The sequence below is a fragment of the Neoarius graeffei genome, chromosome 4 (genome assembly GCF_027579695.1).
Source record: "Neoarius graeffei isolate fNeoGra1 chromosome 4, fNeoGra1.pri, whole genome shotgun sequence".
NCBI lineage: Eukaryota > Metazoa > Chordata > Actinopteri > Siluriformes > Ariidae > Neoarius > Neoarius graeffei.
The window spans coordinates 98912272-98928065 of NC_083572.1; the positions used below are offsets into that span (position 1 = coordinate 98912272).

At 42.2% G+C, this 15794-nt stretch overlaps 1 protein-coding gene across 3 annotated transcripts in view; it reads right to left on the minus strand.

The window, feature by feature from the left end:
• The window catches only part of LOC132885395 (protocadherin-9), a 545816-nt gene that overhangs the window by 304828 nt on the left and 225194 nt on the right, over positions 1 to 15794 (minus strand). For 2 of the 3 annotated variants that reach the window (XM_060920042.1, XM_060920041.1), the window contains one exon: positions 819 to 920. In XM_060920042.1, coding sequence (XP_060776025.1) covers positions 819 to 920 — 102 coding nt within the window. Of the gene's footprint in view, positions 1 to 566; positions 615 to 818; positions 921 to 15794 lie in introns of those variants that run through there. The other variant, XM_060920043.1, reaches the window with a different exon arrangement.

Below are 15794 nucleotides of genomic sequence, written 5' to 3' on the forward strand. Positions count from 1 at the left end.
GGAAGGAAGTAATGAAAAAAATATGGATAAGGAAGGAGCAAAGAAAGGAATGAGAGAGAGAGAGAGAGAGAGAGAGAGAGAGAGAGAGAGAGAGATGATAATGAAGGAGTAATAATACAGCAGTGCTCTCATCACACACAAGTAACATTTGCCAAAACTTATTGAGGAGTCAAACTGAACTGGTCTGGCTGCGCTACCTTTTAATATTTAATCTTTTTAAACAGAAAACTGGCTGAAGATTCATGAGTGTGTTCAGCCCTGTACAGGACTCATTAAAAGCTCAAAATGTCACTCACATCTCTGGAGTTCCAAACCCTTCAATTTCAGCCTCACCATGTCTTCATTTTCGTTTCCCAAACTGAGTTGTGAGAAGTTCTCGAGCAAACCCAGTCGGCACAGCTGAGCCCATCGTGACTGACAGAGCCAAGAGTGGGTGTGACGTGTGTCGATACATGTGTGTGTGTGTGTGTGTGTGTGTGTGTGTGTGTTTGAAACTTGTGGCAAATTAAACTCAGCTTTTGTAACGATGTTAGCAAGAAATGTAGGATGAAAAGACCAGGAGAAGGTCAAACATGACACCATGTCCTCGAAATAACATCATTCTGTATTTAAATCTTTAAAAAACAGAGAAATTGTAGTCAAGGATAATCTTACACAGGTGATACAATATCAAAATGACACGATTCACAACTTCAGCTAATTATACGAGCATGCGATCTCACATGGGGTCATTCTGTGTGCATGCTGTGTGTGTTTGTCGGTTTTGACTCGACACATACAGAAGACATGATGCCTTGGAAACAGGGTCGGTTACTCACCAATGGTGTACACGGGGTCCAGTATTCAGGGTTCAGGTCAGTTCTCGAGCGCAGGTCCAGATAATCAGGGTTCAGTTCAGTCCGTGCACGTGTTAGAGTCCCCTGTAAATAATAATAAACACAACAGGGTTACACATGGAGTTCACAGAGTGTGTTTGTTTTAATCAAACCCTTGTGTGTGTTCTTGTTCAGTGTGGTTCTTTAGGCAGACAAGAACACGGAAATCACACTCCGGTGTAAAAATAAGCAGAGAAAGACCACCTCAGTCAAACTCTTTCAACTCTAAGCGACTTCTTGTGTGGCTTGATTGCAGCAAAAAATGATTCAACTCTGAATCGACTCAACTGTAGGAAGTGAATCAAACATGCCATGTGTTTTGTGTTGCAATGTGTGTGATGATTTTTTTTTTTAAGATGCAAGCTGCTAAACTGAGCACAAACTGAGCTGTAATGTTATGCGATCTGGATTTTTATTTATTTGTTTATTTTAACTGATACAAAAACTGAGAATAAATGCTGATCTGATACAAAAAAAATTATATAATTATCCTTTTTTAATAACTCATTAATTAATGAATGAATGAATTAATTAATTAATTATCTCATTTTCTCTAGCCGCTTTATCCTGTTCTACAGGGTCGCAGGCAAGCTGGAGCCTATCCCAGCCGACTACGGGTGAAATGCGGGGTACACCCTGGACAAGTCGCCAGGCCATCACAGGGCTGACACTTAGACACAGACAACCATTCACATTCACACCTATGGTCAATTTAGAGTCACCAGTTAACCTAACCTGCATGTCTTTGGACTGTGGGGGAAACCGGAGCACCCGGAGGAAACCCACGCGGACAACATGCAAACTCCACACAGAAAGGCCCTCGCCGGCCCCGGGGCTTGAACCCAGGACCTTCTTGCTGTGAGGCGACAGCGCTAACCACTACACCACCATGCCGCCTTAATTAATTAATTAATTAATTATTTTTTTTTCCACTGGCTTCATTTCCTCCATGCTCAGGTGATTTTTTTTTTTTTTTTAATGATTCATGCTTGCACATAGAAAAGGTTTGTCACGATTCCCACATGACTCATTGATTAAATGAGCACGAGTATTTAAATCACGTTTGTATAGCACCCTTTGTCTAGTGTCAGTTGTATGAAGTGTTGTTATACACTCACCGGCCACTTTAATAGGAAATTGTTCTTGATTCTAAGATTCCTGTTCTTGGCTGCAGGAGTGGAACCCAATGTGTTCTTCTGCTGTTCCATACTGAGATGCTTTTCTGCTCACCACGGTTGTAAAGAGTTTCTATGAGTTACTATATCCTTCCTGGCAAAAAAGCTTGAACCAATCTGGCGTTTGTTTCCACCCACAGAACTGTCACTCGCTCACTCGATGTTTTTTGCTTTTCACACCATTCTATCTGTGTAAACTCTCGAGACTGTTGTGTGTGAAAACCCCAGGAGACCATCAGTTTCTGAAATATTCAAACTAACTCAAACCATCTGGCTCAAATCAACACCCATGCCACAGTGAAAGAAAGTTACACTTTGGGATCACAATTTTTCCCATTCTGAGGTTTGAAGTGAACATTAATTATCTGAAGCTCTTGATTTGTATCTGCACGATTTGATGCATTGTGCTGCTGTCAAGGGATCGGCTGATTAGAGAACTGCATCAAACAGCAGATGGATATATGGGTGTTTCGAATAAAGTCACCAATGAGTGTATGTTTTTGTATCCATGAATTGCACGTGTCTATTTCATACTTGTTACCTTCACAATCATTGTTGGAAGAGGTTATGTTCTTGCCTCTGTTTGTTTGTATTTTGTGAATGGATTTTGATGAAATTTTGAAGAAAGGTGAGCCATGGGCCAAGGAACCATTTGATTAGATTTTGATGCAAATCCTGATATGTATATGGATCCTGGATTGTTTTGTCTTTTCCCAACATAACTCAAAAGTGTTGAACAGATTTGGATGAAATTTGGTGTCCAGCATTAGTACTGTCCTAGGTTCAAGCGCTTTGATTTTGATGTTGCTAATACAGTGCCTTGCAAAAGTATGCATCCCCCTTGGTGTTTGTCCTGTTTTGTCGCATTACATGCTGGGATTAAAATGGATTTTTGTGGGGTTAGCACCATTTTATTTACACAACATGCCTACCACTTTAAAGGTGCACATTGTTGTTTTATTGTGACACAAACAATAATTAAGATGAAAAAATAAAAAACAGAAATCTGGGGTGTGCATAGGTATTTACCCCTCTCAAAGTCAATACTTTGTAGAGCCACCTTTTGCTACAATTACAGCTGCAAGTCTCTTGGGGTATGTCTCTATTAGCTTAGCACATCTAGCCACTGGGATTTTTGCCCATTCCTCAAGGCAAAACTGCTCCAACTCCTTCAAGTTAGATGGGTTCCGTTGGTGTACAGCAATCTTCAAGTTATGCCACAGATTCTCAATTGGATTGAGTTCTGGGCTTTGACTAGGCTATTCCATGACAATTAAATGTTTCCCTTTAAACCACTCCAGTGTAGCTTTAGCAGTATGTTTAGGGTCATTGTCCTGATGGAATGTGAACCTTCATCCCAGTCTCAAACCTCTGGCTGACTCAAACAGGTTTCCCTCCAGAATTGCTCTGTATTTAGTGCCATCCATCTTTCCTTCAAGTCCTGACCAGCTTTCCTGTCCCTGCAGATGAAAAAATATCTGCACAGCATGATGCTGCCACCACCATGCTTCACTGTAGGAATGGTGTTCTCAGGGTGTTGGGTTTGCACCACACATGGAGTTTCCTATGATGGCCAAAAAGTTAAATTTTACTCTCATTTGACCAGAGAATCTTCTTCCATGTGTTTGGGGAGTCTGCCACATTCTGTTGGGCAAACTCCAAATGTGTTTTCCTCAGCAATGGCTTTTTTCTGGCCACTCTTCCATAAAGCCCCATTCTGTGGAGTGTACAGCTTAAATTGGTCCTATGGACAGATACTCCCATCTCCACTGTGGATCTTTGCAGCTCCTTCAGTGTTATCTTTGGTGTCTTTGTTGCATCTCTGATTCATGCCCTCTTTGCCCAGTCTGTGAGTTTTGGTGAGCGGCCTTCTCTTGTCAGGTTTGTAGTGGTGCCATGTTCTTTCCATTTTGCTATAATGGATTTAATGGTGCTCCCTGGGATATTCAAAGTTTGGGATTTTTTTTATAACCCAACCCTGATCTGTACTTCTCCACAACTTTGTCTCTGACCTGTTTGGAGACTCATTGGTTCTCATGTTGCTTGTTTAGTAGTATTGCAGAGTCAGGGTCCTTCCAGAATAGGTTGATTTATTTATACAGACATCATGTGACAGATCATGTGACACTTTGATTGCACACAGGTGGATCTTAATCAACTAATTATGTGACTTATGAAGTGAATTGGTTGGACCAGCTCTTATTTAGGGGTTTCATTTGAAAGGGGTTGAATACCTATGCACACTCCAGATTTCTGTTTTTGTTTTCAGATTAATTATTGTTTGTGTCACAATAAAAAAAAAAAAACCACTGTGCACCTTTAAAGTTGTAGGTATGTTGTGTAAATCAAATGGTGCTAACCCTCCAAAAATCCATTTTAATTCCAGCTTGTAACGCGACAAAACAGGACAAACACCAAGGGGGGTGAATACTTTTGCAAGGCACTGTATATGTATATACACACACGAGTATATTCAGCCCTCAACTAACTTTTGTTTTGTCCTTGGCATATTTAATGATGTGCGATGCGAAACTAAAGCAAACCAAATGGCACGGGACACGTGATAGGAGTATTAGTTTTCCTATAAATTGCACTTGGCAATTGGACCAAAAGGTGTGAAAAAGTGAAAGTTCTGTGTGCAGTTACAACAGTGAAGCTTTATCACCATTTGGTGCTGATAAATAAATAAATAAATAACTATCTACTTTCTCGCACATTTGTAGCCTTATTTCAGAAGACAAATTCGACTGTGTGTGTGTCATTGTTGTGTTGATGCTGGCAGTCACACATGCTCTCCTTTTCTTCTCCATCTTCTCCACCCACGCTCACATGTTTATTAAAGAGAGCCCTGAATTAAAATAGATGGATTTTTATTTTATATTACTTTAATTTATTCAGAGTAGAATGTAAGCAGGTGGCAGTGTGCATCTGGAGCGAGCACTGGTGTGTGTGTGTGTGTGTGTGTGTGTCTCTATGTGTGTGCGTAGCCTGTGAATGGGGTCTCGGCTGAATCTGGACTGATTGCTTTTCAGCACTCGAGTGTGGCTCTGAGTCCCGGCTGAAATGTCACAACGCTGATTGGGTTCTGTCACACACAGCCCGTTTCCTGTCATACGTTCGACACCAGGGACCTTAACCATGAGCATTGTCAGGGATTCTATAGTGACTGGAAATAAACCTGTGCTAATTTGCGCTGCTTTGTGTCGATATAACCTGTCACTCCTTTTTTGACAAAAAAAAACACTTTTTGTTGTTGTTGTTTGTTTTTTTCCAGTAGTAATTATGAATGAGTAAATCTCTTAATCTCTAAATCAATCATGAGGCAGGTAGTGATGAACTAACGAGCAGCTTTGTTCGTTGTCTGTACACCACCATTCATTTCACTGAGGGAAGTCAATTGTAGTGTGTGTATGCGCTCATGCATGCACATATTAACTCTAAATTGTTCATATACTATTTAAACATCAGGATATCTCGACTAAAGCCGACACCCGGTACTAAGTCTCAAATGGCTTCCCATAGTACACCGTGTCAGCTGTGGAAGTGTTTATACAGCATGTAGTGCGCTTATGTAAGGTGTACAAAGTCATTTGGAATCCAGCCAATAACATTAATGTTGTACTCATTACAGAAACTGCTCATGAAACCAAGTGTTTGGTACAGCTACTGTACACTACCGTTCAAAAGTTTGGGGTCACTTTGAAATGTCCTTATTTTTGAAAGAAAAGCACTGTTCTTTTCAATGAAGATCACTTTAAACTAATCAGAAATCCACTCTATACATTGCTAATGTGGTAAATGACTATTCTAGCTGCAAATGTCTGGTTTTTGGTGCAATATCTCCATAGGTGTATAGAGGCCCATTTCCAGCAACTATCACTCCAGTGTTCTAATGGTACAATGTGTTTGCTCATTGCCTCAGAAGGCTAATGGATGATTAGAAAACCCTTGTACAATCATGTTAGCACAGCTGAAAACAGTTGAGCTCTTTAGAGAAGCTATAAAACTGACCTTCCTTTGAGCAGATTGAGTTTCTGGAGCATCACATTTGTGGGGTCGATTAAATGCTCAAAATGGCCAGAAAAATGTCTTGACTATATTTTCTATTCATTTTACAACTTATGGTGGTAAATAAAAGTGTGACTTTTCATGGAAAACACAAAATTGTCTGGGTGACCCCAAACTTTTGAACGGTAGTGTACTTCTCTCTGACTGGATTAATAAAGTTTCCCCGTATCAAACACCTCCGGATTTGTGATCTAAACTAATCCAGTGAAACAAAAGCACTACATTTAACAGTAATTCCACCAAATCAAGTCGTACATGAGCTGATTGCGCTATAAACCATGTACGATATGAGATTGAGTGGAATAACTGTTTTATTCGATCCACATTCACTGGATTTTGAGAAACAGAGAATTTGTCTTCTTTGCAAATTCGATGAATAAAAACTTTATACAAAACGTCCGACAAAATCATTTCCGCTTAGAATGTAAACAAACCGGCGAAATGACAGGAACAATTTGCATACATGTCAACCTTTGGTCAATCAAACCTGTATAACCAACCTCCAAAATCCGTATTTCCCTTATAAAATCCGTATAAGATGCAAATTAAAATAATTTACCTAAAATTTGAATGATAATTAACAATGATATATCCCAGTTATTTTTTATTCAATATTAATAACAATAAACCTTCAGAATGAATACAAAGCTCCAATGTTTGACAAAAACACAAAGTGTTATCAGCGTAGTTACGAAGGAAATACTTCGTTGTTTGGAGACAGGTTTCACCGAGCGGCTATTATGCGCGAGACTTCATATTAGCCGCAAAGTCAGAAAAATCTGTTCGTAAAATTACGTTATAATGACCAAATACAATGAAAAGTATTTTTCCAGTCTCACCTGTGAAAGGTAATCCTATGTGATCTCGTTTGGACGGTAAACCTGTTGGTACAGTTAAACGCAGCACATGAATGAGGCATCTTTATTCTCGGCTACTGTCTAGATGCTGTACCAGAGACGGTTGAAGAATCTCCACTTTGCCACATCCAATATGGCGGCGAGGATGACGTATGATTCTACGCAGAAGGCGGCGCCTATGTTTATATGTCTATGACTTCACGGTTGGCGGGATTCTCGCAATGCGGTGTGCGCATGATCAAAAGTGGAACGAAGTCTCGCTACCACAAGATAACGCGCGATTTCATAAGACTCTTTACTGGCTGTCTGTGGTGTACAGTACGTTTGTAAATGTTATGCGCTCTTTTATCATCGTGGGAATTGATTATAGCTCTAAATAAATATTGAAGTTTTTTTAAAGAATCCATATAACTTTATTTGTACGCCCGTATACTACGTTTATTGAATCAAATCCGTATAAAATACGGACATTCCGTATAGGTTGACATGTATGAATTTGTGAAAATTGCGATAATAAAAATAATTATTGAAAGGTAAAAAAGATACCTTCTTACCATCTGATACTTTCATTCCATATTTTGTTGCTTTTTTGTATTTTGTTTTTCTCTACTCACGGTATAGGTGACTTGCAACCACGTGTTCAAAATGTGCTACGTCATGAGCATCCGCCATGATGGTGCATATACAAAGCAACTAGGATGGCAGCCGCTGAAAACGTGTCTGTAAACAATGCTGAATTTTCTCAGTATTGCCACAATTTGAACGATCGAATGAAGATAGATGTGTGTGGTTTTGACCCATATTATTTTAAAACATCAGGCTTTTCTGAAGATAAGATGCTTCTACTGACCATCAAGTACGAATATAGGTCATTTCGTCCCAAGCCTTTTTCATACGCACTATCAGTTATTTTATATTTCAGGTATTTATGCTTTTTTCGAAAAAAGGTGGAATTCTCAATGGAATTTGACCGAAGCAAAACACATTTTTGTAAAGCAAACGAGTACCATAGTATGGATCATATTAAATCTTTAGGCGCTGAGCAGCGCGCTCGTGGGGGCTTCGTTTGCGAATCCCAGGCTGAGGCACGGTCCTACCAACCTGAGACCATGCTCTTTCCAAGGGGGAGGCTTATGGGGATGTGCCTGTCAAATTTGGCTTCGCTGTGAGCTCCAAGTTGGCCAAGTTATTAAGTTTTTAAAGCCGGCTGGATCATGTTAAATCTTTAGGTGCGGAGCAGCGCTCTTAGAGGGCTTTCGTTCGTGAACACCGGAATACCTGAAATATAAAATAATTGATAGTGTGTCTGAAAAAGGCTTTGGACGAAATGTCTTAACTATTGGACGAAATGGTCATTGGACGAAGTGTCCTGATCCCTTTGTTTCCTCTCCGTACTAAGCCTCAGAGTTTCCTCACCCTCTTTCCGAATCACGGACAGAATTCTAAAAAATCGGAACATTCCATGGTCACGAGTACGGTTGTAACCACAACCATATACAGCACTAAGATATGGCATAGCTAAAAGAATGCTTAAAGCAGTGGAAAAACAAAGAGAGTTGTGCATGCGTGACTGTGTTTTGCATGGAATGTCGCTTGACCCTGCATTTGGATATCCACCAACATGGCCGACATCCGGATTTCTATTTTGCTTTGACATCACTTGCAAGTCAAGGATATGACTGGATAGCCTAGTAGTAGAGTAGCCAATCAGAGCACGCGATTGCTCATATCCAGTGAATGTGGATAGAATAATACAATTTATTCTATTTTTTTGAGGTTTTGTATAATGTTTTTATTTATTGAATTTGCAAAAAATACAAATAAAAATGCTCTGTTTCTCAAAATCCAGTAAATGTGGATAGAATAAAACAGTTATTTCACTCAATCTCGTCATACATGGCTTATAGCCAACTTGGTGCTATGCGCCTTGTCCACTATCAGCTCATGTACGACTTGATTTTGTAGAATAACTGTCAAATATTTACAATTAAATTCAAATTTCAATCAATGAATAATTCAGGCATATCCCATGTGTCTTAATAGGCAAATTTTAAAATCGGAATAAGGCCAAATTTGGAATATCCAAACAGAATATGCCGTTTCCATGACCCGTATCAAGTTCTGAATATTGTCATATTCAGAATAATAGTGGAATGCTTATGTGCATGTAAATGTCCTGAGTCTGGATGGAAAATGGATTGACGGAACATGAAATAAATTCCCACTATTTGTTGTCACATTTTTTTTAAATGTTATAGAATTAAAAATATTGGTAACTTTTTTTTACCATGAAAACCTCCAAATACATGCATAACTAGTTATAATACATCCATAAATCATTACTTTTTGTAAAGGCATTACAGTTTATAGCAATTATTATAACATTATGCTTTATAAACAATATTTAGGACACACTATAACACCAAAACCTCAAAAGAAATTCAGCTCCAGTTTGCTTCGGGCATTATTTTTGGTCAGAGACAATCTGACAAGTTCATTCATAAGTTGTAAAGTTGTTGTTAAAACAATAGAGACATGGTTTCCTGATGTGCTTTATGAACGCGAGGTTGGTTTTCTTTTATATCAGTGTTATAATGTGTTATGAACTCAACTCTTTTATGCAGTTCTCTCATCAGCCGATCCCTTGACAGCATAAAATCATGCAGATACAAATCAAGAGCTTCAGGTAATTAATGTTCACTTCAAACATCAGAATGGGAAAAATTGTGATCTCAAAGTATGACTTTCTTTCACTGTGGCATGGATGTTGGTTTGAGCCAAATGGACTGGTTTGAGTATTTCAGAAACTGCTGATCTCCTGGGGTTTTCACACACAACAGTCTTGCACAGAGTGGTGGAAAAACAACAACAACAAAAAAATTGAGTGAGTGAGCGACAGTTCTGTGGGTGGAAACAAACACCTTGTTGATAAGAGAGATCAGAGGAAAATGGCCAGATTGGTTTGAGCTTTTATTGCAAGGAAGGATATAGTAACTCATAGCAACTCTTTACAACCATGATGAGCAGAAAAGCATCTCAGCATGCAACAGCAGAAGGAATCTTAAAATCGAGAACAAGTTCCTATTAAAGTGGCCGGTGAGTGTATATAATGCATCATCTTAGCAATTTGTAATGCATAATTCTCGCACCTTACAGTGGATATAAAAAGTGTACACACCCCGTTAAAATGATCGTTTTTTCTGATGTAAAAAAAAAAAAATGAGACCGTGATAAATAATTTCAAAACTTTTCCCACATTTAATGTGACCTATAACCTGTACAATTCAATTGAAAAACAAACAAATCTGTTAGAGGGGAAAACATACAATAAGCTGGTTGCATAAGTGTGCGCACCCTTAAACTAATACTTTGTTGAAGCACCTTTTGATTTAATTACAGCATCCAGTCTTTTGGGGTCGGAGTCTATCAGCCTGCCACATCTAGACTGGGCAATATTTGCCCACTCTTCCTTGTAAAAGCGCTGCAAATTTGTCATATTGCAAGAGCATCTCTTGTGCACAGCCCTCTTCAGGTCACCCCACAGATTTTCAATTGGATTTAGGTCTGGGCTCTGGCTGGGCCGTTCCAAAACTTTTTTGGGGTCATTGTCATGCTGAAAGATGAAATTCCTCTTCATCTTCAGCTTTCTAGCAGACACCTGAAGGTTTTGGACCAAATTTGACTGGTATTTAGAACTGTTCATAATTCCTCCACCTTGACTAAAGCCCCTGTTCTAGCTGAAGAAAAACAACCCCAAAACATGATGCTGCCGCCACCATGCTTCACTGTGGGTATGGTGTTCTTTTGGTGATGTGCAGTGTTGTTTTTGCACCAAACATACCTTTTGGAATTGTGGCCAAAAAGTTCAACCTTGGTTTCATCAGATCATAACACATTTCCCCACATGCTTTTGGGAGAGTTGATGTATTTTTTTGCAAAATTTAGCCGGGCCTGGATGTTTTTCTTTGACCCTACCTCATAGGCCAGACATATGGAGAATACAGGAGATTGCTGTCACATGTAGTACACAACCAGTACCTGCCAGAAATCCCTGCAGCTCCTTCAGTGTTGCTGTAGGCCTCTCGGCAGCCTCCCTGACCAGTTTTCATCTTGTCTTTTCATCAATTTTGAAGGGACGTCCAGTTCTCGGTAATGTCACTGTCATCCCATATTTTCTCCACTTCTTGATGACTGTCTTCACTGTGCTTCATGGTATAACTAATGCCGTGGAAATGTTTTTGTACCCTTCTCCTGACTGATACCTTTCAACAATGAGATCCCTTTGAGGCTTTGTAAGCTCTCTGTGAACCCTGGCTTTGGCTGGAGGATGCAACTGAGTAAATGTCTGAACTTTATTTGGGGTTAATCAGAGCCATTTTAATTGATGGCAGGTGTGAACCCAAAAAGACTGAATGCTGTAATTAAATCAAAAGGGGCTTCAACAAAGTATTAGTTTAAGGGTGTGCACACTTATGCAACCAGCTTATTGTACGTTTTGGTTTTTTTTTTAATGTTTTTCCCCCGAACAGATGTGTTTGTTTTTCAATTGAATTGTACAGGTTATAGGTCACATTAAAGGTGGGAAACGTTTTGAAATTATTTATCGTGGTCTCATTTTTTTACATCAGAAAAACCGACCATTTTAATGGGACGTGTACACTTTTTATAGCCACTGTATATACAGTTCCTTCACAGCAAATTCCCCAGTGTTGAATTAACACCCAGAGTGTTTATATTGGTCCAATTGGTCCAATTGGACCAATATAAACACTCTGGGTGTTAATTCAACGCTGAGGAATTTGCTGTGTTATGAGTGCACTATAACATGATATCAAGGTGTTAATCAATCATGAGATCTGTTTCCATCTTCAATGTTTTAAGTGATGCTTATCCTTTTTTTTAACACCATTATAAACTGTTACTCTATTTCAACACTCTGTTGCTAGGTGACGAATTCACAAGCTACAGCTTTAATGCCGGTCATTGAAACCAACCTGACAACCGTCCATGCTTAAAATCCCCAATGAAAAGAGGAAGAAAACAAGCAGGTGGAGAAAAAGAGTTCCTGGCAACCCTTGACGCCACGACAGAAAGACAGTTTGTACTTATTCACTAATCCAACATCCGGCACTTAACACCACTTGACAACTTTGTTCCTCAGATAAATGAAATAAAAAGACCTCCATTTCTTTCAGCCTCCATTTTCATCTGAATGTGAAGTTGAAATTTGCCCAGTCTTCAGCTACTGTAACAAGGCCACACACCCACACACACACACTGCAGGTATGTTCTCCAATAACACTTCAGTACACAAAGACAAAATTAAAAAAATTTAAAAGTGGTTTGCTTGATCTAGATTAGAGATCAGGGACAATCTGATATGAGGAAATACCGTACATCACACTTGCCAGCCAATCAGGAACCAGTATTCAGGGGTGTATTCAATTCCTGTTCCTGTTAGGAAGTGTTTTGTTATTTTGTTTAATTTCTTGTAAACATCTTGTTAGGACTAGGACTGTTTTGGCCTCTAGAGGCCGCTGTTATTTCCTTTTCATGTCGTGTTTATTTTGGCCTCTAGAGGCCGCCACTGTTCCTGTGTTTTGTGTTTGTGTTAATTGCCTAATTATCTTCACCTGTGTCCTTAATTAGTTTGTCTATTTATACCCCTGAGTTCAGTCCTCTTGTCACGGAGTCTTTGTGCTGTTATGTTTATCTCCAGTTTCCTTTGTACTGTGTTTTTTGATCTTCTTAGCTTTTGAATTTTTGCACTTTGCTTTTCTTTTGGATTATACTCTTTGGGTTTTTTTTTGTCTTTTGTTTTGCCCTGTATATAGTGTATATAGTTTAAATAAACCTTTTGTTACTTTTTCTACTTCCGCCTCACGCCTCTGCATTTGAGTCATTCCCCTGGTGGCCTAGTGGGGGTTTGCTGGATCATCACACCAACGAACCAGGTTCGAATCCCAGCAAAACCCTAACAGAAAGACTCCGTCATGACCGACTCAGCAGAGGCTGCTTCAACTGTCTACCCGGCCAACCTTCAGGGAATTATGGCAGCTTTGACACGCTTCGGAGCAACCATGGACGCTCATGGACGTACGCTCACCAGCCAACGTGAGGCCCTCGCTCGCCACGAGGAACTGCTTCAGCAAATTGGGAAAACCCTGGCACAGCTGACATCTCTGCCTGCATCTCCTGCTCCTGATCCAGTTCCTGCTCCTGATCCAGCTCCCACTCCTGCTCTAGTGCCTCCTGCAATGCTGCCTTCTTCACCTCGCGAACCCAGCCTTCCTGCACCACAGAGGTATGACGGCAAGCACAGTGAGTGCCGAGAGTTCCTTACCCAGTGTCAACTCACCTTTGAGCTTCAGCCTACCACCTACACTACGGATCGCCGCAAGATTGCCTTTGTGATCACCTTATTAGCTGGTAAGGCGCGAGCCTGGGCTACTGCTATCTGGCAAAGACAGGGACCTGAGTGCTTTGATTTCCAGCTGTTTTCTGAAGAGATGCTTCGGGTCTTCGATCAGGCAGACATCAGTACCGACGCAGCCCGAAAGCTCATGTCCATCCGGCAAGGAGGAAGCGTCGCAGATTACGCCATCTCGTTCCGAACACTCGCAGCAGTAAGTGGATGGAACGAGACTGCCCTGGTGTCAGCCTTCCACCATGGTCTGTCTGACCCCATCAAGGACGGTCTGGCCTCTATTGGATGCCCAAGTGACCTCGAAACCCTCATCTCACATGCTATTCGTCTGGACAACAGGATGAGAGAACGCCACCAAGCCTTGAGCCCCCCCAGCCTCCCTACCTCTACCTGGAGACCGTCTACCTCCTTCAGTGACTGTCCAGAACCCATGCAAGTGGGTCGTACTCGCCTCTCCGCATCTGAGAGGGAGCGCAGAAGGAGGGACAAGTGCTGCATCTACTGTGGCAAGCCTGGTCACTTCCGAGCATCATGTCCCGAACTCTTGGGAAAAGGACCGCCCCGTCCAGCCGAGGGAGGGTTGTGACGGGGCCTACCCTCTCTCCCGGACTCCCTGGCCAAGGAATCTACATCCCGGTCTCCATCTCCTGGGGTGAGTCTGTCCACTCTTGTCAAGCTTTGATAGACTCAGGGGCGGCTGGGAACTTTATGGATATTCACTTCGCCCAAAGCATCAATATTCCGACTGCACCTCTTGAAGTCCCACTGTCTGTGTCTGCCCTCGATGGCCAAGCGTTAGGTGATGGAAGAGTCACCCAAGTTACTTCTCCAGTTTTCCTCCAGTCTCAAGGTCACAAGGAAGAAATATCCCTGCACCTGATTCCTTCACCTGAGTTCCCAGTTATTCTAGGCCTTCCTTGGCTTACTCGCCACAACCCTCGCATAGACTGGGTAACAAGCCAGGTTGTGGAATGGGGCCCTGCATGCCATGCCTCTTGTCTGCTCTCTAGCTCTCCTGTGTCTCCTGCCGAGCCCCCTGATCTCACCGAGTTATCTCAAGTTCCCACAGAGTACTGGGATCTCAAGGAGGTATTCAGCAAGAGCAGGGCCGCCGTTCTTCCTCCGCACCGGGCCTACGACTGTGCCATCGACTTGCTCCCTGGGACTACCCCTCCTCGTGGCAGACTGTTTTCACTCTCTCAGCCAGAACGCAAGGCCATGGAAGAATACCTCAAAGATGCCCTGGTCTCTGGGTTTATTCGACCCTCCACTTCACCTGCTGGAGCCGGCTTCTTCTTTGTCGGCAAGAAGGATGGGGGGCTCCGACCATGTATTGACTACAGGGGCCTGAATAAGATCACTGTGCGCAACCGATATCCCCTTCCGCTGATGTCCACAGCTTTCGACCTGCTCCAAGGCGCCACCGTCTTCACCAAGTTGGACCTACGGAACGCATACCACCTCATCCGTATCCGACAGGGAGACGAGTGGAAGACTGCCTTTAACACCCCGTCTGGGCACTACGAATACCAGGTGATGCCCTTCGGACTCACCAACGCACCAGCTGTTTTTCAGGCCCTAATCAACGACGTCTTAAGGGACATGATTAACCTATACGTTTTTGTCTACCTCGACGACATCCTTATCTTTTCCAAGACCGTGCAGGAGCACCGCCACCATGTCCGCCAGGTTCTCCAGAGGCTGCTACAGAACAATCTGTTCGCCAAGGCCCAGAAATGCGAATTTCATGTTCCCGAGGTCTCCTTTCTGGGATTTATTGTACGGACAGGCCAACTCCAAATGGACCCTGCCAAGACCCTGGCCGTCCGGGATTGGCCTACTCCCAAGTCCGTTAAGGAGGTTCAGCGGTTCTTAGGATTCGCTAACTTCTACCGCAAGTTCATCAGGAACTTCAGTTCTGTGGCAGCACCCATGTCAGACCTCACCAAAGGGACAGGTGGATCTTATGGCTGGTCTCCTCAGGCAGAAAAGGCGTTCAAAGACCTCAAGGACCGCTTCTGCACGGCACCCATTCTGGTTCTCCCGGACACCTCCCAACCATTCATCGTGGAGGTGGACGCCTCGGACAGTGGTGTCGGCGCGGTGCTCTCTCAACGTTCGGAAGGAAAGCTGCACCCCTGCGCTTACTTCTCCCACCGCCTGAGTCCTGCTGAGTCCCGGTATGATGTGGGGGATCGAGAACTGCTAGCGGTCAAACTGGCCCTTGAGGAGTGGAGGCACTGGCTGGAGGGAGCACAACATCCATTCCTGGTTTGGACTGACCACAAGAACCTGGAGTACCTCCAGCAAGCCAAGAGACTGAACCCTCGACAGGCTAGGTGGGCCCTGTTTTTCAGTCGGTTTGACTTCACCCTCTCATACCGCCCCGGCT